The sequence below is a fragment of the Lepisosteus oculatus genome, chromosome 9, assembly GCF_040954835.1.
Source record: "Lepisosteus oculatus isolate fLepOcu1 chromosome 9, fLepOcu1.hap2, whole genome shotgun sequence".
NCBI lineage: Eukaryota > Metazoa > Chordata > Actinopteri > Semionotiformes > Lepisosteidae > Lepisosteus > Lepisosteus oculatus.
In genome coordinates, this window is record NC_090704.1 from 45,567,991 (window position 1) to 45,593,170 (window position 25,180).

Consider the following 25,180-nt stretch of genomic DNA (forward strand, 5'->3'; position numbering starts at 1 on the left):
CGTGCGGCTCGGAGAGTTTCGAGGTCACCTGTGCTGGAGTCTGGGCTGCGCAGCCAGGTGAGACCCCGACAGAAGTCTATTAAGTTGCTGGCTATGATCCGTTACACCTTGCCATCCATAGGAGATGTGCCTCCCCCCCCTCCCCCATCTTTTATCAGGCATGCCAAAGAGAGCAAATTAAAATGCAATTTCTTTCTCGTCTGGCGCAGGAAGTGGTGGCGAGAAGCCGTGCTGCTCGTATCTCTCACTAGGACAGTGTTGATGCAAAACCATCGCACTATTAACCAGAAATGGAAGGCGGTTTTCTCCCCCTGCACGCAGCTGAAGGATGACGGAGCCTGTGGGCTGAGCATGCCGACAGCGCCGTGCTGCCTGACGGACCAGCACTCAGGCCCACATGAGAACGCCGCGACAGGAAAGACGCTGATAAGGAAGCCGAAAGGGGAGCCCTGCAGTCTGGCAGAAACGGCCCCGTCGCGACTTTTTACACAGCCTGTCGCCTCGGTTATCTGCGAGGGCTTAGAGGACGTATTTCCCCAACTTAGAATGACAGGAATCTCCTGAAAACTGCGGGGTAATTTATTTATTTTTATCTTGAAATTGATACCCCCTCCCCCCCTTCAAAAGATTAGCTTTATTTTTTGTTTTCATTTGTGGAGACCACACATTACTTGTAACTGGCTGCAATTTCCCTATTTATACTGGAAACACATGAAGGAAAATGTTTTAGATCAATGAAAGCTACATTACCAGGGGGAAGAACACAGCAAATGTGGCAATGACTAAACAGATCCCAGAACAACAAGGAAAGCTCCTGCATTTTATTTATCTGTACGCTTATATAGTAAATATACGCTTACGTAGTATGGGTACTGGTATCTTCACTATTATGCTAGAGCTCTGCTGTATGCTGACCATAATGTTGACAACGGGTCTAAAAAAACCAAACAAAAACGCTGAGACAGCGTGAAGGAACCCTTTGGGTCCCAAATTAACGGACCTTGTCAGAGCCGGTTCCCTCCGCGGCCCAACAGACAAACACTACCAACAGAAGCGTCACAGAAAAGGGAAAGGAAGTTTCCCCTACTGGGGTCATCTGTTCTAGCGAGCAGAGGAAAAAACGCCCAAGTTTTCGCCGGGGTGCGGCCAAGGGAGGGCCCTGTGCCGGGAGGCGGTGGGGAAATCGGAGTGAGGTGACCTCGCGACTGACTCCAGATGTGGGGGCCCCCGGGGGCCCCGTTCCCCCCGCGGCGCAGAGGACGGGACTCACCGTGTGGGTCGCTCCCATTGCGTGGTGCGCGTGATGTGATTGAGGTACTGGATGCGGCCCGAGGCCGTCCGGCGCTCCTCCCAGCTGGATGGCGTTTTCCGAGGGGAGACAGACAGACAGACAAGACAGGAGAGACAAAGGCGGTGAGTGCGATTTCCAGGAAACCGGCTCTCCCTAGCCGCGCCGCCGACACAGGAAGCGATCTGCTGCCATGAGTCACGGCACCGGAGGCTGGAGAGGAGAGAGGGAGAGACGGGCTTCACGGGGGGGGGGGGGGGGCGGCATGGAAACAGATGAGGGGGAAATTGCCCCCCACCCCAGCCTGCACTTTGACCTTCCTCCTGCCTGCGAATACAGCCAATCGCCTTCTTCTCCTGCCCTGGAACAGGAGCTGAGAAATCACAATGAATTCCCTGGGCTTTGCACTGCTCTTGTGCCCCAGCCGCTCCAGGTTTCCTTGTTCAGCCCCTGATCTCAGCTCGGGCTGAACAGCACTCCGAAGAAGCTGACCGACTTTGACTACCTCCCAGACGATTCAGTTCCGTTCTACACCACCAGGAGGGGCTGTAGGTCATCTCCCCCTGCTATTGTTCCCCTCCAGACCAGCATGGTCAGACATTCACTCCTAAATGCATCAGGTGAACCCTGGACATGTCCTAGAAACCAAGAACCTTGACAACTCTAGAAAAACCTACCATGTCCACCCAGTTCAATAGCACTGCAAAATAAATAAGAGACAATTCCAATTCACTCTGTGTGTTGAATGGGCCCGAGAAAAAAAAACAGGTTTGTGATGTATTACAAGTTTCTCCAGATCTTTTACTTTATTCAGGAGGAACTGAGGACAAAGGGCTGCAAAGTAAAGGAGGAAACAATTTTGGGGGTTTAATTTCAGGTGGCAGTTCATCCTAAAATGGGTGGCGTTTTCTCTACTGCAAGCTGTGTGGAATTAAAACAGATTTTTCTGTAAACCCCCAGTAAAGATGAAGGAGCTGACTAACCAAGTCACAACATTAGTGCTGCTATATTGGAAGAACAAGGGCCTTAACTCCACACATGGCCGAAAGCATGAAGAATGAGATTTTTTTGAGCCTGTGTACGCAGGCACCCACAGAGTTTAGGTTCAGACAACCTACCAGGGTTGGAGACGCAGGGTCACTGAACTGAACCGGTCACTGCTGTCAGGACTATATAAAAATCACCATGAAGAAGATAAAAGAACAGACTGAGAAGTTCCACAATGATGAAGGACAGCGGCATTGAGGTCAGAAACAAGGCAGCTTCCCAGCCACACTAGCCATGACAAGGAAAAGAGCACTCACCCATCGGGTAAGTCGTTGTCGAACAAGCGGCTGCAGTCCACCACAGGCCCGCCTGTGCCTATCCGATCCCTGGACTGCAGACTCACTGAACAGACAGGAGAAACAAGCCTTCAGGACAGGACTGCTGAGGCGCCCTGGAGCTCTCAGATATTTGACATCACGGGGAGAACGTGAAACTGCAGACCACAATCTAACAAAGGGGCTTTTTTTTTTTTTTTTTTTATACGGGCAAACTTTTAGAACCAATTTAATCGGCCACAAGAAATGGAAAATTCGTTTGTCTAGAATGCTCACATTCCACAGGGGCTCTTTCCAGCCTTTAGTCAAAGCATTGCTCAAAGACAGCAGGAGACAAGAGTTCTGCGCCCTTGGTAAAGAATTGTGCTCCTGTATCTTTCAGTAAAGCCTGAATGCTCCTTTCTAAAATTTAAAAAGGCATACCGAGTTCTTTTTACATGCACTCTTTGCTCATGGGAAGATGGATTTGTTTTAATGACTGTATTTTCACTGCACTCCCTGTGACCATAGGGATGCAGGGAGCCAGATAATTAGACGAAGCCGAGCAGCTGGGCCAACCATTGAATAGCGTAGCCTCTCGGGGCATGTGCAGTTCACAACTGAGCCATTCAGTTCTACTGTCACCGATTTTACAGATGAGTGTCAGAGGCAAGGTTAAAGTAATCGCTTTAAATAACAGGACAGCATCGCTGGAGTGACAAGGCTGTAGACTGCACAGCCACACACAAAGGTTATAACGCTGGTGTAGGGGCACATACCTGGCTAGGGCCATCTGACTTACTGCCTTACCCCCTGTAATAAAATCTGATTCCTGTCCTTTCTAACGTGTTAATTGTCTCTAAAAGCACAGAGTGCTTTCTAATTACAGCAATGTGCAATTATAGGTGTAGGCTTATGTGATGCACACAAAGAAATATAATCTAATGTGTTGTTTAAGGGACAAGCGCCCATGGCCAAAAAGAAAAACAACAAGGCAGTTAAACTTCTATTAGAAGCAGTGGACTGTAGTACTGTCTGACAATTGGTTAGAAATGTCAATGCAGGTATATAGTCAAATATAACTGTCATGGAGTAGTGTTTTACCTCAGAAGTAAAAGGAGGAAGACTAGAAGCTGGAACTAATGGTGTTCCTGTGTCTTTATTTCTGCTATATTAACTGTAAAGCTACCTGTTACTGGAGGCTATGCCTGAGACTTGTAACACTTATAGGACTGTCAGTGGTAAAAGAGACATTATAACCCATTTCAGCTGCATATTGAGACATTACAGCTCTTCAAAGAACCCACACCCCACCACATCCCCACAATGTTATCTTTAAAGAACAGCTTAAGTATGCATTACAAAGATTTACCTTAATAAATAAATTGACTTAAATAACACCTATTAAAACTCAAGTATCTGAAAGCTGCACATGGATGACGGGCTGTGGGTCACTTTGGAGAAGCAGTTGGTGATTCACTACTGCATGGAGCAGGAGGGCTGGTGAGTTCAGAAACGGTTAAGGCTGCTCTAGGAACTACAGCATTCTTCATTGCACAGTGCAAAGCAAAATTTCTCCGTCTTGAGTGCGGTCTGTTTCAAAACAGCTTGCACAAACACTACCCAACATCTTGGGTTCTAAAAGAGGTCAGAGACTGTCTGGAGTTTTGCAAGACGTGACTTGCACAGAGCTTTTAAACAAAGGCACATTTCTGAACAATTGGTAGTACTTACCCACTATCTGCCCCCTCACAGTATCGTTGTCATTAGGGCCAAGCTTGTTGAGGTCTAGTCTCTGATCTGTTATTAAGAAGATGGCAATTAGCAAGGAGCTTCCGAGCAAATGAACGCTGAAAATAATAATTAGTAAATTGCTTGATGTTCAATTCCAAACATTCTTTGAATTTAAGGTTCCCAATTAAGTGGTATACTGTGTTAGGGAGAGACATAACTAACAGCATGGTACCGCGGAACATTAAATGCATGAAAATTTCAAAGGGCAGGACTGCAAGCAAAGCAATTTTGTGGCCACGGGGAGAAAAAAGATTATCACAAAACATTAAAGCTGGGAATAACTGAACAGTTTAGCATCCTATTCTGCTTTTTATTGACTGGTGTCTGCCAATGTCTAAAAACCCCAGGTCGATGTTCTAAATTAAGTTAAAAAAGCCAGGGATAAATTGCCTCCAGCAATCAGACATATTAGGTTGTCTAACTGTAATGCTTATCTGTTCAGGATGCACGTCTAGACTAAACAAGTACAGTGAAATGGTTACAAGGCTGGAATGGAAAGTAGTAAAAACGCATAAAAAGCAGTTCAGCATCATCTGAAGATTGATTACAGGGTAAGGTTTGTTCTACTTTGGTCTCTGCAACAGCTGCACGTGGCAGTGAAATCACACCAAATGAAGGAAACAAAACTGAAGGAAAAAAGGACAGTTTGTCGTGATCAAACGCTAAATGGTATTAAAACCCAGAAAGTACTGTTGATAAGGCTGAACAAAAAAGAAAAAGCATCCAATACAGTCACACATGTGGCCATCTCATTCAAACACAAAACCTCAGATTGCTCTCCTCTGCAAAAAAAAAAAAGCCACCTGGCAGGAACTTCTATGAAATCTCACTGTCGTCTGTCACCATGACTCCTCTACGAGTCGATGAGCTATCTGCGAACTTGTCTGACAGTTTCAACCAACCCACACAAGAGTTCTTTGCTACTTTTATCACCACCACCACCCCCCCCATCCAAATACAGTAGTTTCACAATTAATTTCCTTTTCGGCTTTTGACAAGACTATGAAAACCCTCAGAAGTCTATTTTAGCGACTACACTTACTTCCAGATGTCTACCGTGCATCTTTGATTATTTTTGTTCTACCGAAGACCCTAGTTAACTTGAGCTGCCTTCAGAAAACAACTTCACTATACGTCATAAAAAAAACACTACCACACATTTCCCCCCCCCCCTCCACCCATCCCAACTACCTCCCTACTGTCAAGGCTAGCAAGTGCGTCTCTTTGTAAAGGAGAGGAAATGGAAGAGTCGTAGCTTCTGCTCTAGTTTAAAGCAAAAACGTAGCTCTTGCTGCTCTGCCTATGATCTCGATCAGGGACGGCAGCAGGGCGTTCTCCATCATGCCCTGAATACAGGCTTCTAAGAATATCCAGCCATGCCACTGCGGAGACCAGGCTGCCAACACATGGTCTGATGTCCTCTAACTGCTGCAGAAGAACTCCGAGGAGGAAACCCAGGGTTGGGCTTGCCTAGAATCGCCAGCAAAGAAAGCCAAAAGCAATGTTCTGAAGTGAGGAAGGGGGGAGGGAAGAGGAAATTACTCTCTAGGATCCCAGTCACATGAAAGAATTCCAGACACAGAGATGATATAGTCTCTTGGGTGAGAAAGGGGTACAAATTTCGGGGATTATCCAATTGCCAAAGCCCCAGTGGACCCTTTTTCTAGCCAGACGTCCACATGATCCAAATTTGGCAACGGAGTGCCTGTCAGTAAGAGAACCGGCAACAGTACCCAGGAAGCATGTGGCACAGACACTGGTGCAAGCCGGTTTTCAGAGGAAAAGCATTCATTCAGCACATCAGCAAGCTTCCGTTCATACCAATTAAAAATAAATGTGCACATGAACATTGCACTTCTGTTACTGACAAACCCTTCAGAGAGCCGTGCACGGGGGACAGACGGCCTTGTTTTGACTGCGTGTGAAGTGGCAACAAGGTGTCTTAGCAGACTCCGCCTTTTACTCTTTTTGAGTAAACTCTTCATCTCTATTCAGCAAGCAGGGTACCAAAAGAGGAGGATTCATACATTTCCTAAATTGATGAGTTGCAGATGGTCAGCAGGGTGAAACTATGACTAGGATGGAGAAACAGAGGTGCTCTGTGCTACTGGATTGGCAGTTTTCGACAAGACATTCCGGCCATTGATACCTGGTATGTATTTAGCACCTACCTATGAGCACCACCTTGACATCGGCAACATTCACTGGCTGAAATATAAACTGAGGACACTCATGCAGACAAAGCAGATGAAGAGCAATTCGTACGTACAGCCAGTGTCCTTGAGCCTGTTGATGACGTTTGACAGGAGGCGCACGCAGCCCAGGAACCCCGCGCCCTGCTTCTTGTGGATCTTCTTGTGGTTCCACACGCTTATCGTTATGGAGTCGGACTTCCCGATGTACCTGGATAAAGAAAGTCGACAATCAAGACGACGCCGGAAGACCAGGAGGAGCACCAGTCAGAAGGCACCCTGAGCGGCACGGCCGTACCCACAGCTTCCAGCACCACCAGAACCTGCCCCATCTGCTGAGCATTGGAGGGAGGGGTCAGAGGTCAAACTGGGCATTGGAGCAGTGGCGTGACCTGTGTACCTAGGTCTACATCTGACTGCCTAGTTGATTTCTCAAAACCTGTGGGCTTTTGTTTTTCCATCTACTCTTATTGTACCTTTCTTGTCTTGTTCTTTATTCATGATGTACAGCACGCTTGGGTTTAGAAAGGCGCTTTGTACATGAAAGTTATTTGTGTTCGAATCCCGGGTGAGGCCCTGCGGTAGCACACTTGAGCACGGCACTGCGCTCGGACTGCTCCAGGAAAACGCTCAGTGGTGTACAACTTCACGACGAAACACAATGACAAGTTGCGCTGCGGCAAGCAAGCATGCAGCTTCTGGACACAGCCTGCGACGGGCGACACAACCAGACAAATCAATAAACAACCACACAGACCTATCGCAGTTAAAACTGCTCAGTGGATTTGTGAGGACCAAAAAAAGGAAAGGCCTCTCAGACATTCATAAACCATTCACCCCCCGTGTGGATTTTATTCCACTTTTTATTTTCCCTAGCGAGAAAGCAACACCGGAGTTCCAAACATTGAGTTCTCAAACGCGTCTCGTTGGACAGCGTGTCCCGAGAGTCTCTGAAGGCCTGTTTAAAGATGGTCTTTTTCAATTCTGTAACAGTGGGACTTCCCGTCCTGCAAAAAAATAAATAAATCTGGAAAGCCAGGGTTGGCACAAAGCGCATGGGTTTTCACCGTCTGGGTACGAGTCGAGAGGAGCCGTAAAAAAATAAATAAAAAATCAACCAGGATAAAAATCCTCTGAATCACAGGAAGTCCCCTTGTCGGTCCCTCTGTGAGTGAACAAAGACGGTCTCTCCCAGAGATCATTTACCATAAACAGAGTAACACTAATTACAGTCTTCCCATCTGTACCTCACCTCTCCAGCTTATCCTCTCCCCTTTCAGCAAACCAGCCAGCTCCATCTTCCTGCAGGGGCTTTCCTAGTACTGGCACACTATCGGCCAGCCACACCCACTCAGACGCAGCACGGAAAGCTGACTGATTACAGATTTTTTTGCAATTTGCACAACTGCAGCTGCTTTCTTATTTTAACTCAACATTATTTTCCAATATATCTACAGAGTACACACTACCGTCTCACTGTGAACGAGGCGGAATTTCGTCTAACCCGTATAAGAAACCTGCATTCAAAATTTCCGGCCATCTTTATTTTGCCGCAGCTAGAAGACGTCCGAGGAAGCCGGCTGCATTACATGATCATCAGGACAGTGGCAGATGAGAAAGCTCATTGGCCATTTACATCCATTATTCACAGTCTGCCCATTGATCGTTTTCTCCACAGTAAACCTTTTGAGCTGGGTCTCCTCCAAACGTATTGAAATAAGAAAGATGCATAAGTAGTGGAATGAAAAAGATGCATTAAGTGACCAATGTAAAGTCACTTAATGGGGCGCTGGGCCACCACGTGCAGCCAGTAAGTCCTGAAAGTACATAGGCTTAACCAAGAGCTCCTCTTGCAGACCTGAGGGCATGATTACAGACACCCAGGCCTGACCAGCGTTTGTGTACTTGACCCTGAGCATGCAGGGATATTATTTCCTCACTCACATTTACTTGTCCAAGTGAGACCTCACTTACAATATACTTGGCACCCCTCATTTACCCAGGTGTTTCCGTGTTTTTGTCCACTATCTATCTGCAGAGCTGTCTGAATATATTTTCTGAAACTTTAACAGTACTGGCTATCCGCCAGGTCTTCCCTTTTTTCCAGGAAACATCCTAGACGGAGGACAAACATATCAGTGCAAAGTCATTAATGTTATCGGACGTGTTTAGCTATTGGACTGCTAAATTTACTAAAACAAAATAAAAGCAAAGAACACTGCATCTTGGTGTGTGCTGCACAGCGCAAGAGTGTTGTCTCTTTTGGTTTTTGTTCCAGCCTGAATCGTCAATTAAATGATTTTGGATTAACTGATTTTAGTACTTAGAAACGTATAAACATCAGACAACTGTAAAAGATTTTTTTACTGCTGACACTTAAAAAACTAACTTCATTAAAAGTACACTAACCTGGAAAACACACGAGAGAAGCATTCCAGTTCTGTAGTTAGTTAAATAATAAGAAAACACTGTGCAACTAAGAGCTTAAGGGGGGAAAAAACAGAAGAACACTAGACCCTCCAAGAATTAAGATAGAAATCCCTGGTATTCCATAAATGCACATTTGGTGTTTTATAGATTAGGAAAAAATAAGGGAGAAGGTGAAAGACTAGACAATGACAAAACGTCTAGCTTTTACACGCTGTTAAACACTGTTTTTAGGCTCAATTTTACTTCTTAAAGATTTCTCTTTCAGGAAATGCCACAGGACAGGTAAAAACTCCTCTTGTGCAGCACAGAGCAAGGCTAAACAATTCGTGTCAACAGCACATTACTCTCAAACAAGTCTATAAAAACCACCGTACAGTAAACAACTCGGTTTAATGGAATTCAGATTTAACGGACGAACACTGCTCAAGGGGAATGTTGTCTGTAAAAGCAAATACCAGACTTCTCTCACAATAATTAACTGCTTATAACAGGCATTGTTTGCATTTTGTAATGCTTTAATTTTTTTCACTAAAATGATCATGTGCAAAAAAGGGTCTGTAAAATGCGCAGATAAAAAAGGTAAAAATATCACACAGGTTAAAAACCCAGGTCACTTTATAAGACCCAACAACCCGCATCATCCTGAGGGACAAAACCGCCACCTGTGTGACGAGTCCCTAGGCTGTCTGGGATTTGAGGGAGTTGTAGTGGGTCATGAAGGGCCTTTGTCAGGGGTATTTGCCAGATCTGGAGGAACTGACCTTTCCTGAAACAAACCTTATTCCAATGCGTTCAGCTCTTGGCTGATTTCATGAGAAACAAACTCCCCTTACTCAGGGCACTTTGGACTTCTCAGTCAGTGAACCCAAAAGCTTTTTGCTTGCTAAAGAAGTTGCAACCCAGTAAAACAGCAATACAAAGGAGCAGCGCTGAATTCTTCTCAGGTGAATTCCATCATATTAAAATGCCGTTTCTCATAAAATCAATAATTCCTCGAGCAAACCAACAAAAAAAAAATCTACAAAGTCCTTTTCACGCACGTCATGTGCGTCTGACTGCAAATCTTTGATAACATTTAAAGCACAGGTGCTGGGGTACCTACGCAGGAATATTTAGTCTGTGTGAAGTTATTAAAAAAAAAGGTGGAGGGCACCTACTGACAGAGCTTCTGTGCACAGCGCAGTCTGCTTCTCCTGGATTATGTACAGGGAGATGGCTGCGTGCCAGTAAGACTCCCTCTATTATTCCTGGCATGCGAGTCATTTCCTGTGACAGCGTACGGGTCAGAGGTCACAGGCAGTCCGCTCCCTTAGCCACAGTGCTCCGGTGGACCAGCGCCATGATGCACGAGCTATTCCAGTACACCAGCGCTCCAGTCTCTACCACACCCTGGCAGACTGACACGCTCGTTTCAATTTCTGTACTTGCGGGGACAGCTTATCGACTCGCATTCTGGATTCACTACTCTACTCACAACCAGCTGGATGTGGGACCAGACAAATCGCTGTGGCACTTCAGGAAGAAGCCGTGTGGTTTCAAAAAAAGTGATTGCCCTTTTGAAGGACAGTCTCGCTGGTCCTCACAAACCCCGTGTCTCAAATGTTACCGTCTTCGAAGGATACTTTATTTCTTTATGGGCCCCAGTATAGAACCTCCACTGCAAGCGAAGGGGCTTCTCTCAAGACGCCGAGGGGTGAATGCTGGATACAGCCAGCCTTCTGTAAAGCACGCGGCTCTCGCTCTGTCATTGAGATTGCACACCTCACAAACGCAAGTCTCTATGGCATGTCTCACAAAGCACGTGGATCACAAATCTAAGCCGAGTCTCTGGCCACGCAAAATGCACAGCAAGACATTGTCTTTACCATAAGAGAGACAAAGCTTTTCAATTTAGCAATCACTGCTCTTTGCTTTCAAGTGACAGTCTATGCAAGCACTGGTTCTTTTTCTTGGGAACATTACGGGGGAAAAACTTGCTTTCACACAAAAAAACAAACACCGCAGCACCTGCAGAAGTACAGCTGGTGCTTTTATTCCACCCATTTTTTTCTGCATGCTGTAAGGAAACTAAACGGACACTTCAGCAGCGAAAGTCCATCCTGATTCCAACTGGAACTATGGACAGCTGTTCCTCATTACACATCAAGCTTTCTTGCCTTTCGAGGTGTGTATCGCTATGGCTCCTGTTTGGATGTGCTCAGTGCAAAAGCTCAACAATGCCATTCACGAATGCAAACACTGACCTAATTTCCCTATCACATGGTCAAAGCTCAAAACTCAACTCATTCTTCTCCATAGTGAAAAGCCCTCAGGCTGACTGGGCAAACTGAAACCATTAAGGCAGGTGCTGCTAACAGGTAGAGACCAAAACAGACCTTTAGAACATTATCTAGACGAACATTGACATAACCCCTAGTGTGGCACTCCCTGAACCAATACCAAAAAAATGGTACCACAGCTCAGCAATTTAAAAATAAAGCACTTTTCTGGGCAAAGGGCCCACATTAGGACTGACGATGAAAAAGAACTATGTGACCTTTCACCTGTTTCCATTAAGAGCCCTCCTATTGGACCTCTTTGACTGCAATTATGAAGCCAGCGGTAATTTTAAAGAACGAAAGCGTTCAGCCACGTAGCACCGTTTTAGAAAATATTACGCCCATGGGGAAACTCCAGCCCCACACTGAGCATGGCGTTTCAGGGAGAAATTCCAGAGAGGACAGACACAGATGAAGCAAGTGAAGGGCTGAATTAAAATAAAAACATCACTCACAGGTCATAGTGTTGGTTCCACTTGGGGTCGAGGGTGTTCCTCACCGTATCCGTGGAGTGGCATTGTCCCGAGCCGTCCACCACCACCTTCGCAAACGGGTCGGGAAGTCCTGGGTGCACAGATTCAACACAGCACATCAGCACGGCACACTCAGGAGAGCCCATCTCTACAGATTAACAGCTCACAGTTTTAACTACTGGGCCGGCTGTTCAGCTCAGTTTATTGTCATATGCACAGGTGCAATGAAATGTCTGTTGATGTAGCTGTGTTTGGTTTGCTCATGGACAGGAGTGGTGAATGAAGTTCTTCAGGTGCAGGGTTTGAAATCAGCCATGTGGCCCCTTCCTGGCACAGACTGCTAGGTTGTGGAATGCCCCCTGCAGATCAGGAACTGCCAGATGGGCTCATCACGAAGCAAGATAACAAACAGCACATTGCACACCCAACCAGGGCATGACCAACCAGAATGATTGTAACAAAACACACGTCAAGTCAGGCACTGCTTCAATAGCAGAAACAGCTGTGACTTTTTTTTCGTTAAAAACCGAACCAACCAACCAGCTTTTTGAACAGTATTTTGCCACATGGAGACCTAAGAATGCTGCACATTGTGAATGTTGGGGTGAGAGACCAAAGTTCTGTTTAAAATAAACGGACAAAGGACAGTTTTCTGGCTCTGCAGGAAATGCAATCAAGAATAAATTGCAGTCAGACACAGGGGTATCTCTGTTACAGGTAGCAGTGTTTAGTTTTGTGTAATAACAGCGACCTCGGGCCATTATGACGCTGTGTCCCAGGGCAGGAAAAACCTGTCGGACTGCCCTGGCCTGTGATCTGCCTTGCCCTCATCATCACATAGGAATTTCCTCCTCTGTGCATCTAAACAAGGATTTGTCTTCTGCAGTCATTTTTGGCACGGAGAACTGAAAGGACGTATTGAAAACAAAATAAATACAAAATGCCGTTTTTTATTCCGTGTCGGACAATGGGACAAAGTGGACAGAATAAGGATAGATCTCGGATCACATGGGCGCAGTGACGCCCCACCACTCAGTCACCTGCTATTACCAAACCTGCTCCAGTTCTACAATTACTGCCACTACTACCATTCACAATGCTACTGTTCCCAGGCCGACAGCACGGCTACTACTACTACTCTAATGACATTACTGTGAATATTACCATTGCTACTACTACAAATACCAGAATGAATACTACTTGCACTGCTATTACTATCAGACCCACTAGCATCTTGACCGTTTCTGTACTGCTATGAGTAATATGGCTATAATAATAATAATAATAATAATATATATATATATGTGCCAACTCACAAAGTGCTGGCAAAAACACACGTAGACGAACACTGAGAAATTCATTAACTTCTATTAATTTTGCAGGTGTCAAGATACAATAGGACCTCACCAGTGCAACCAAGCATTTGGGAAACTGCTTTAAAAGACCATTAATAACCATTTAGAAGACTGTGTGCTTTTTTTTTAGTTTGACACCAAGAAAAAAAGATTACACTGGAATGGGTTTTATTGCAGCTACTTCCTACTAGAACCTTTGCTTTCTGGTTGCTTAGCTACCTCACAGAAACAGGTTGCTCAAAGAGAACAGAGTGAAGTCATGACCATACGTCCCATGCATTCCAGCCAGCGAATAGAAAAAAAAACCTCCAACAGGGAATCCCAAAATTCCCAGCTAGTAAAAGTGATTAAAACTCAAGAGTAAAAAAAGAGTGGGGAAAAAAAAGACGAGGCTTTTGTCTTTTTTGTGAATATAAATTATTTAACCCATTTTTTGTTGGGTGTTGGACTCTCCAGATCTCAGTTCTCTAAACACTGATGCTCCTTTTGAAAAGAGCTGTACAGTGAAACCTTTTTAAGATTAACCAGGTCTCTCATTGTGGAGTGTGGAGTCTAGTCCTGTGCATAGTGCATGCCCTGATATCAGATTTTATGGTTTGCTAAAAAAAGAAAGTCTTGAGTTTCTCCGAGACATCTGATATGATTTTAACCTTTTCATTTACTGGTAGTGAGTCTGCATGACCTTGTGAACTACGTGTCATAGATGTACTTGGCGATTGCCTTCTTTCAAGGAACATCTGATTATCAAAAGAGACCTAAGTTTGAACTTTGATCAAGTGTTTCTTGATTAAAAAAACTGCAGAAGTCCCAATAATTCAATAATTCCTGTACAACATGCTGCACAAAATATGTAATTTTAAAATGTTACTTACGAAAGAAGTCTTTCTTCACCAGGTTTTTTGCACACAAAACTGCAACAGAAACAGAGAAGAAACGCTTGAGACCTACAAGGACTGTAATGCTTTTTCATTGCTGTTAATGTCATATTCAGAAATACAGACAATCATGTTTCTTAGACAAATAAACAAGGTGCTGGTATTGTACAACAAAAGCAGTCTCAGATACCAGATCTCACACAGCACCAGCCCGGGACCAGGTGAAAAAAAACATGTGGATTAGTTTCCAACACGATCATTATATTAATCACACGTTCGAACCTCCGAAACTCATGTCACCCTTTGGTGTCAAAAACGCATTGCAACAGCAAATTATTTTCTCCAAAGAACTTCTCTCACCTGTTTACTCTTTCACCCGTTCCTTAGGACAGGGATTTTGTTATTAAAAACACATGACCTGAAATGTTGGGGGGGGAGAACTCTTGGACCTAAGCCATTTGACCATTAATCTAAGTCTCTATCCCCTACTCTAAAAAGCATGCTAGGCAAAACTGCATAAAATATTAAAATGGACAAGCAATTTACCATGTAAGGTTAGTCCTACAGATAGTTGGGACAGATCTACGAAGGGACATTCAGATGAACTGCATAAGGTCAGCAAAGTGGTCCGCTCCTGACCTCAGAGACACCAGTGGATGGACCAAGAAGGGTCTAATCTGGTTGGCTGAAGAACGGCGATACAGTGATGATGTGCTCCTACAGGCACTCTTAGTCTTTCTAGCTCAAGAATACCCAACAGAAAAAAAAAAAAGAAATAGTCCTGCAACCCTGAATAATTCAAGACCAGAACAGGCCTATTGTAGGGAACAACAAGATCAAAGAATGATAACCATTTCCACTGCACAGTTAAATTATTAAATGTATAAGAGATCGTTCTAGCCTTTAGTGTGCTAAAAGCTTTGGGAGTAGCAGTATACACCAATAATCCATCAACAAAGCCTGGCTCTGGCTTGGAGCACTGCCTAAAAGCAGAGTACAGAACGCTGTTCCCTCTAGTTATAAAGCAGCTCGAGAGGTCAAAGCCTTTCCCCTCTGCCTTTGTCTTAGCAGGCTGCCAGATCACTGCACATCTCAATCAAGAGCTGTGTTGAAACCATGTGGCGTAATTTATGTCAATTAAAGACGGCCGGGTGTCGTGGAAATTTAACTATCAAGGAAGCCACAAGAGAGAGTTCTCACCTGAGTAAGGTCTTTATTTCAATATTGCAATATTGGGAGCCCTGCTGCCACTTTGCCAAGTGCAACCAGAGACTCAATTTGTTACAAGCAGTACAGGGTTTTTATAAGACGTTGCGCTGTAAAAAAGTTCAGCACTTAGTCCCTTCTAAAACTTCCCCTTTCTCTAAGAGAAAACAGATTACATCATAGAGCGAGAGAAGAAAAACTAGATTTGTTATTCAAAGCTTATCAGTTACTTTCAGCTAATTCTAATGACCCAGACAGCATATATTATTTTGGTACATTGTCTTCTAAACTAACCTAAACAGTGTACTTTGTTGACGAACTGTTTTCTAAAATTCTGCACGTACTGTAGCATAGCAGTTATATCCTTGAAATATTATCTAAAAGCACCAATATATTTTTTTTGCAAAGCTCTCTACATTTTTAAGAATCAATTAACTCATTAGATTTCCACTACAATTCCCTCCTTTTTATTCTTGAAAATGATTAAAAGTTAGATTCTTCATATGGACTCCCAGGAGGCTCCCATACTTCAGATTCTTCCATTTTTATCAGAACATACTGATGCGCAAACATATTAATTACCATATTTCAAAGCATTGGAATAATATATTTTGTACAGCAACACAAAAACAGAAATACAAGTATCACAGCTACTATAATCGGTGTTAGTAACTTAAAGAAAAACATTCCCCGTGGCCCAAACAGTGATTCTAACCAGGAGAGAAATGGGTGAGGCTGTAGAATGAGGCATTAAAGCACATACATAACAAGATGCATTAAATTTCTTTAACTTTACAGTATGATTTATAAATTTGTACCACAAATTACTCATATCCCCCTCATTATCAGTTTCATTCAGCCAGTTTGTATACAAAGAGGCTTCGCGTTTAGATTCTTCCTCTTTCTGGGCTTCTGGGTGACAGGCTTCCACATAAAAAGGAAAAAGGCTGTGCACATCAGTCCCAAGCATGTGATCCCCATCTATCCCTGTGGAGACATCACTCCTGCTCTTTGCTCAGTTCGTTTGTGACCTTTTTACAGTGGGAAGCATGAATTCAGGGCACCTGGCACGGCCCCCTCCACCTGAGCGAACACCACCTCTTTTTCCTGTCTTTCACCAGAATCCAGTCTACTTATTCACGCATTAGTTCTTACAGCACAGGTATATCCCTGTGGGCTGGAGCCCAGCATTTTTCTTAGGGGTTTTTTACAAGATTGGTCAACAGCTGGGTAATAACTCTTAGAAAAATCTACACATTGTTCCACTGCCTCAGCTGTGCCGTTTTGCAGAACAATTCTAGCTGAAGTTGTAAAATTTCTCTTTGGTCCGTTCCTGCAAAACATCTTATTATAAACAAACAAACCATAATAATAATGTGCATCTATGGGAATCACTCCCAAGGGTAACTCCCCTTAAAACTATATTGTTCTACCCATCAGGTTCTGCCACTAGATAGGAGAACCTTTCTCTACATTTTTTTTTACCTTCATGATCCCTTCAGGGCGTACAATTAGCACAGAAGCAGCAGCTTTAGTCCACATGTTTTTCAAGAAGGATATTAACAGTATGATCATAACGAATAATACCAGACACACAAATATGTATTGAACCAGAGACCCTCTCCAGGTTCCTAGCACAGACTGTAGCCATGCACCAATGCCCCAATCATCTGGATTATAATTGTGATATATATTTTTCAAAGATGTGCTTTGCTAAGTCATTAATTTGCTAATAATTGTCTAGAATACAAGTACTGTTTAGTCTTTGCTCACCTAAACAGCTGTCTATCACCCCAATAGAGAATGGCCTAAAACTGTGATTATAGCGAGGAGCATACAGTTATTTCCATTTTAATATATCTGAGTTACACTCAGACTAAAAGCAGGGCTATTTACCCATGCCAATAAACCTAAATAATCACCTCTATCAAAGGGGATTACTCCCATGAGCATCTTTTATAGCAATACAATCCCAACATGAGCTCTGATTATTATTTGTGGCTGACTGATAAAGTATTGATTCCATATCCCCATTTTATCAAAGTAAAACTCATTACACTTAACAGGTACACTGTCGCCCCCCCTCAGGAAGCTCAACAAACACAGAAACAGTGACAATATAATAATTAATGTTCACTCAGTCTCTGGTGCAGTGGTTCGGTGTCGGCGCAATGCGTAGATCCAGCGATCTCGTCCTGTCACTCAGATGGCAGAGTCGATAGTCAGTTGCACTTGATATGGTCCTTCCCAGCAGGGTTGCAACATCTGGCAGGGTATATCTTCCTCACCACACCCACTCGCCAGGTATCAGGTCGTGTCTTCCCTCTACTGGAGGTCTCCAAGTGTCCAGCACCTGTTCACCAGCCCCATGCACCACTTCAATTAACAACCTACAATACTACAATAGAGAATTAGCAAATTCAACAATCCATTAGCCAAATTCATCCCTCCAGGAAGTTTTGTTGATTGGCTTGTGATGATATCAAACAGGCTCTATTACACAGTTCTGTTTGATCCAGCCCGCATTCCATGGCGTTCCTTCAGTCTGCTGTCTAGTCGATCTTTTAGAGTTCTGTTCCTTCATTCCACTGTTCCAGCAGACTGAGGGTGATCTCAGTCCATCTCACCCCGAATAATCCAGCCACAGCCTGTCCCTTGATCATAATACAAGCGGTAGGGCAGTGCCCACCGAGGGCTTATCTCCATCATCAAGTGTTTGGTAGACACAGAGGCAGTGACAGCAACCCACTGGGAAAACAGATTATAAGAGCCAAGGTTTCCCTTTACAAATGTAAATTGTAAACATTTGCTACTGCATGAAAGGTTTCTCAGGAGCAGGCCTTTTGAGCTGTAGCACCTGCACCTGAACTGTAGTTGAGTTCCTTTGATAAGCATCACATTGAGATACCACATAAGTGGCTACTGCTTCAAACACGGTCCCCACCCAGGTGTCCGACAGAGTGCATTTGTCGAGCTATAAAGGGCATTAGGCTGTGAGGGCATGCAGAGCGTCCAGTGTGCTGGCAGCACCACACTCTTTTCTAACCATGTCCTTTTCTCTGCTTTAGAGGCCTCAGCCTGAATATCCTGTAGCTGTCCCCTTTTCACCAACAGAGGTCTCACAGGGGTCTCAGACTCCTGTTCTACAAGTACTGCTCACCTGACAGCTACATCTGCAAAGTTGTTCCCTCGAGTTACTGGAAACATTTCTTTATTATGTGATTTACACTTTACCACAGCTACTTCAGTCAGCAGCTGCAAAGCTTCTAACAGTTCAGAGACAAACTCAGCATTCTTAACTGGAGTCCCTGCCATGTTGGGGAAATCCCTATTCCTTCACTGCCATCCAAAATTGTGGCATACACCAAATGTATATATACAGTCTATATAAATTGCTACAATTTTCCATTTAGCATATTTACAAGTTTCAATTAAATCTTTTCATTCGGTCTGCTAGTTCTACACCAGATTATTCACAGTTTATACAGCCAGGCAGGTAGCCTGCACAACACATAAACACGGCCCCTTGGCCACCGCATCAAGGGGTCCTGAATAATAATAACCCACCAGACGATGCCTATCTCCATGCCTCCTGCACCAGCACAACAGCTCACGACCCATTCCTTTCACTTACATACAGATTACATACAGATGATACGTCTGAGGGAATCCTGTCCAGGGCCAGTGCCTGCAAGAAAGCTTGTTTCAAAACATCAAAAACGGTTTCTGCTGCAGGGGTCAAGGCAATTTTGTCTTTAGACTGCACTAGCCCCCTTAAACCAATACGTCACTAGACAAGCTCGTTCTGAGAAGGCATTCACCCTGGCTTTATCATGTAGATGGTTTTATACTCCTTTTTCTTCCTCTCAAGATCCAATACTTGGAGTAGCCCGGCCTTATGGATTCCCTCATTAGGTAAAACAATCACAATATCACATAACTCTTTCGAGGTAGTTCACATAAATGCTATTTCATACAGAAATTCCTTATAAAATGCTGCAGTCTGGGCCTAAAATAGGTCTGGGGTGTCCCCCACCCACATCAGTAGTTGAAACTGTACATATTTTCCCAAGCAGACTGTGACAGCTTATATTTGCTTTAAACACAACCCTTGCACTCCTTCTCCTGTAGCCTCCTGTTACCCGTTAGAAAACTTTATATCACATTTTTATGCTGTTTTAGTCTAAAAACAGGACAGCTGTGCTCCTGTGTCCCACAGTTACTGCACACTGTAAGATTATTTCACTTTTATTTAAATCCTGAGATAAATTTAGGAAGGCTACAGAGGGGTTTACTAGATTAAAACTGTTAGTTCACACACGGCTCTCGTTTCAGCTTCTGACAAGTTCTTTAATTGTGAAATCAAGCCTCTTTCTTACAATTTCTCCAAAAAACACATTTTTTTTTTAGTAACTGCACACCAGCTTATTAGTAGTTTTGTCTTTGAGGTTTTATATCTCGGTATAACATTAAAGTCGCACAATAATTTCGACAAACTGGCGGCTCCCTTTTCTCCTCCTTGGGAGTCTTTTTACCACCCATTTGCAGCGCTCGCACTTCTGCATGCATGCTTCGCGAGTTATTAAATCACATCTGTCTCTGTTCGTAATATCAGGAAAGCATAGTTGCACATTCTTGGCAACATCAGGTTTTAACCCACTCAAGTAAATTTGTTTTATTACTGTGGAAGTATCTTCATTCACTCCCTTCTCATCGGCTAGCCCCGAGTATACTATCCATAAAGCTATAAACCTTTCTGTAAAATCTGAAAACATCCTCACTTCCTTCTGCTGACATGCTGTTACTTTTCTCTAATCAGTTTTCGGTGGGTAATGCTCTTTCAAAAATCTCCACACTAATTCCCACCCTTCTCCCAGATTCTCTCTTAAGGCGTTCTATTACTTCTTTTACTTTCTCTTTTTCTACATATACAACTTCGTTTCGTTCAGCCATTGCTTTTAGCTTTTCCATCAGGGATTTTTGCGTCTCATCTATGATATTCTGTTGAATTCTCAAATATTCTTCTAAATATTTTTATCCAAAGGTTCATACACTTTTCTACATTCCTGTTCAGGCTAAATTCCTGACAGTCAATATTTCTTTTAAGTTTCACTTTGGATTAATCAAACTTTTTTTTTCCCTTCACACCAAACCATTTTCACGTCTCCCACGCGCCCCGCGGAATCCCCCAGTCGAGACAAACTGACGAACTATCACAATTCGGGAACACGGACCAGGTTCCAAATCCTGGCTTTAAACACACAGTTGAATCGAGTTACCATTTTCGGCTCTTCTGCGAGTACAGTTCTAGTTACTACCTTCAGCCGTACTGCAGTCGTGTACCAGGATGCAACACCTGGATTTTTTCGCACGGGCAGGGCGAGATGCTATTCCTTCAGCAATCCCTCCTTTTCTACCCCACCTTCACAAAACAGGCATCTAAAACACATACACCATTAACTCATTTTCCTGTTGTACTCGCTTCAGCTTCAGGAAAACCCTGAACCCACCACAGCAACATGGAGAGGACAAGGGACTTTTTAGAAAAGAGGAGTCCTTACCTCTTTTTAGAAGCGGCCGCCTAACTTTTCCTCTCCATGTCCGTGTGGTTTAATTTAGATGGATACTTCTTCATCATTTGGGTCACGTATCCGCCAATCTGCCTCCTCCTTTTTAGAGGACGTTGTAAACCTTTAGGAACAATATGATCTAGCAACAAGGTTATGTCACTGTAATTAGGCTTAAGACAATCAAGAACAAGGCGCTCGCCTTTCTTCTAAATTCTTTACGATCATCAGGCAATTAAGGAAAAGACTTAACTAATGCAAATAATTCACTAGGAGACCAATGTCAATGTACTGTACATATGCTGGAGTTCCTTCTGGACCTGGAAAAGTGCACATTGGTATTTCACAAACAAGTGGCTCCGGACCGCTTTCTAATTTCGGTGGAGACTTTTTCTTTTTAGAAGGCATGGCCATGACTTTAGCTGCAGCTTGCTGTTCTTTAGTTTCAAGACTAGTCTTTTTTTAAGCTTCCCATTATTTCTGTGATTCCTCTTTCCATTAAATAAGTTTTCCAATTCATTTTCTTTCATTTCTTCTCCTTCTCTTCTAAGTTTCCCCTTCTTCAGGAAACTTCTTTTTCCTAATTCAACTTTCCTCTGTCCATTCTGATTCACTTACAAAGATCCTTCATAGTTATGGGCCCCTAATTATCATATATAAATTATGTGCAAATTCCCTTACACCTTTTACCCTAGCTTTACAGTTCATGAACATAATTTTTTTCCCTAACCCAGGCTATAATTGTTTCTCCGAATTTGTCGTACATGTACTTTTGCTGGACTGCTCAGTCCCATTTTCGTCTTTGAATTTTAATTTCCCATTTTTACCGATCGGTGCCTTACTTTAGAACCTTATCACATTAACTACTCCGCAGAGCAAAAACCACACGTCTGTGTTAAGATAAGTTCTTTATATGAGTCCCAGACTCATCAAACCCGCGTGAGAACACCCCTGTGGCTCGCTTCTCAAACTATTAATTTTAAAGGATCACTTACTGACGTCAGACAGCTGCCAATTCTCCAGACGCGTCTCTGGAAGGATAAACAGTTTATCCTCCGAGGTTCGTCCAATTTGCTAAAATTGTCCGGGTCCGGATGGAGTTTCAGCAGCCGTTCGCGTTCAGGTTTGTGATCCCGGACGAGCCCCCAAACTGTCGTGGAAATTTAACTATCAAGGAAGCCACAAGAGAGAGTTCTCACCTGAGTAAGGTCTTTATTTCAATATTGCAATATTGGGAGCCCTGCTGCCACTTTGCCAAGTGCAACCAGAGACTCAATTTGTTACAAGCAGTACAGGGTTTTTATAAGACGTTGCGCTGTAAAAAAGTTCAGCACTTAGTCCCTTCTAAAACTTCCCCTTTCTCTAAGAGAAAACAGATTACATCATAGAGCGAGAGAAGAAAAACTAGATTTGTTATTCAAAGCTTATCAGTTACTTTCAGCTAATTCTAATGACCCAGACAGCATATATTATTTTGGTACATTGTCTTCTAAACTAACCTAAACAGTGTACTTTGTTGACGAACTGTTTTCTAAAATTCTGCACGTACTGTAGCATAGCAGTTATATCCTTGAAATATTATCTAAAAGCACCAATATATTTTTTTTGCAAAGCTCTCTACATTTTTAAGAATCAATTAACTCATTAGATTTCCACTACACGGGGAAGAATCCGTTCACGTGACGGGTCTCTGCACTCAAGCTGCATGTGCATTCCTTAGGTTCAGGCCACACCGCGATGCTGGTTTCTTATCTTCCGGCTTATCATTTCCAGGAAGAGCTCCTCTTTTACTGCAGTACAATCTCAGCACGGGGCTCAGGCATCAACGCTACCTTCTGCAGACACTTTCAAAAGGGGGGGGGAATCATTCTTCAGCTTTGACTTAGGAAGGGTTATCTTTGAATTGCGCAGGGGGCTGGAAGAGACAGGAATGGGATTACATCCTTGCAGACAGACAAAAAGCAAAATTCCACTGGTGGGGGGGGGGGGGAGAGAATACATTCTAAGGTTTTACGGTCGTCCCCACCACACTCTAAATAAAACTCCAGAACTTCAGAGGGATTCCAAGACATTCCACGCGAGGCTCCAGAAGGCCACAGTTGTCTGGTCTTGTCAAAACTGCTGGATTCCTGCTTAATGGCAGTGCGGGCTCCAGCCAGAGTCCGCTGGCCTGACTCCTTGCTTCCCTCTCACCCTTGGCCAGACTCTCAGTGAACCTCAGTCAACCTCAGACCCTCCTGGGAATCTGGCAAGGGGAAAGAAGGTGGCTGGTGGGCTGGCCCATGTCAGGTCCTGGATGCTCACTGTTCATGCCCATTGTTGGCGGGTCCGAGTGCCCCTGACAGGGCTGATTACAAGATGATAGGGTTTCCTCTTTCTGGCACTGATCTTACAGCCATCCTTCTGAGCTGGGAAACTGGCAAAGACAATCCACATGGGTGATGACCTTAATTGAACCTGCCCTGACCTGTGCCAGACCCGACCGTCGCCAACAAGAGATAAAAGCACTCGTGCTCCTGCACCTCTATCTGTACCAGATTTTTTTTTCCCCACCCCTTTTGAGAAAAAATTCTCTAATTGATTATGAAAGACAAAAGGCAAAAAAACTGTCAAACAGGAAGCATGAAGTCTACAGTGCTAATAAAAAGCATCAGTCAACATTGCCACAGGTTGGCTGGCGGCTCTAGAAAGCTTGTTAGCCAGTAGCTCAGTTTTCAATCAGCAGAGCCACAGGCTAAGTGCAGACACAGCAACTGAAACAATGCATCACGTCCGTCTCTGCAACAGAACATTGACAGTATGCCACTTGCCGTCAAAACAAACCTCGCAAATGCAGGTATATTAGCAACATACCAAGTGACGGAAAAGCTCCTTTTTAGCCAACAGATACTCCGACAGTTTTAAAACACTTTTTACAGCTCTGCATCACAGTATGATATATTCAGAACTGGCGAGGTGCAGACATGCCATTTACCACATATCTCCCAATTTTCAGGTTTTCTGGTGCAACTGACATTTACAACAGCAGACGGAGATAAACGGCAGTGCTGGGCAACATGTTTTAATTACAGCTCGGACTCCGAGGCCACCAGGCGGAGAAGGCAATTCGGCATTTTGTGTATAAAAAGAGCTTGTACTACGAGTACACAGTCCAAACTACCGAGGAGAAGGCATGATTTATAGCCAGCCTGCGATTCTCAGGCAGGTGCAATAAACAGGAGACACAATAGCAGAGACGACTACTTCTCCAAAGCGAGAGAATGTCTTAGAGCCCAACCTCGCGTCACTGGGTTTATAACGATCGGGAAAGCTTTTGCTGTGACCTGTCAAGAAGGTCATTTGTCCAGCTCAACTTCCCAACTGCTCAGGAGTGAAAACCTTGATCGGCAGAGTCCAGAGTCCTCCCCCCCCCCAATCCCTTTATACCTTGATCACCTCACAGTGAACAGCAGAACGCGCTGCAGTACGTGCAGAGCTGTCTGCCCCTAAAAGTTGAAACTAACAAAAGACGTTGTGCAAGAAAAAAGATGTTTCTAATCCCCGAGCTTTGAGTAAGTTGCCTCTGGGAATGTGGACATGTGAAAGTGAAAGCCGTCTCTTACTCAAATATCTGGCATGCATCTCTCCCCTGCTCTCCAACATCTGTCATAATGCACACAGCAGACCCTGGGCAGCCTTTCAGGACTGCCCCAGTGATTACGGGGAAGGGCCAGTGTGAGCAGAGCTCACTCCACAGTTTTCTCACTAGTGCCTCACCCCAGTCCCGTGGTGTGTAGGGCCATGGACAGTGCCCCCTAGGCTACATCTAAAAAACAGCAAAGGTCATTCTACAGCCTTGGGTTAGAACGTCTATAGAAAGCACAGGGAGACATGAACCGGAGGACAGCACTGGCAGGAACTACTTGGAATGCATGTAAAACGATGAAGAGGAGGCACTGCCTTACCCAAAAGGCTGCATAAGTATGGACACATGGAACAGCCACGTTAATAAAGCCGATACTTGAGCTCCTTTCAAGAAAGGAAAGTATGAGATCCTAGGATTAATTAACGACTGCCAAACGGGCTTGATGGGCAGAAAGGCCTCTCGTTTTAGGTTCTACCGATGTTAAAAGCCAACCTCACATGGCCAAAGGGCACTCCTAAAATAAGCCCGGCGGTCACAGCTAAGATCCCGGTGGACAGTAGTCTGCACCGCAGATCAGCCCCGCAATTTGACACAAATTAACGTAATTGTCAGTGTCTGTATGGAAGAGGTCCAGGAGGTACAGTAATAACAGGAAGGAGCAGCTGCTGTGAAACGCCAAGGCATTGTCAGGAAATGCAACATTTATTTGTTGTACCCTGGGGTTGTGGTCAGCACAGTTCCGTGTAAGCAGTAAAA

At 44.1% G+C, this 25,180-nt stretch overlaps 1 protein-coding gene across 1 annotated transcript in view; it reads right to left on the reverse strand.

The window, feature by feature from the left end:
- Positions 1–25,180, reverse strand: part of smurf2 (SMAD specific E3 ubiquitin protein ligase 2) — a 70,331-nt gene that overhangs the window by 19,685 nt on the left and 25,466 nt on the right. Inside the window, exons 2-7 of the mRNA XM_015356190.2 lie at positions 14,024–14,062; positions 11,779–11,887; positions 6,653–6,786; positions 4,324–4,389; positions 2,593–2,677; positions 1,271–1,354 (exon numbers count right to left, since the gene is read on the reverse strand). Of these exons, the coding sequence (XP_015211676.1) occupies positions 1,271–1,354; positions 2,593–2,677; positions 4,324–4,389; positions 6,653–6,786; positions 11,779–11,887; positions 14,024–14,062 (517 nt within the window). The remainder of the gene's footprint in view (positions 1–1,270; positions 1,355–2,592; positions 2,678–4,323; positions 4,390–6,652; positions 6,787–11,778; positions 11,888–14,023; positions 14,063–25,180) is intronic.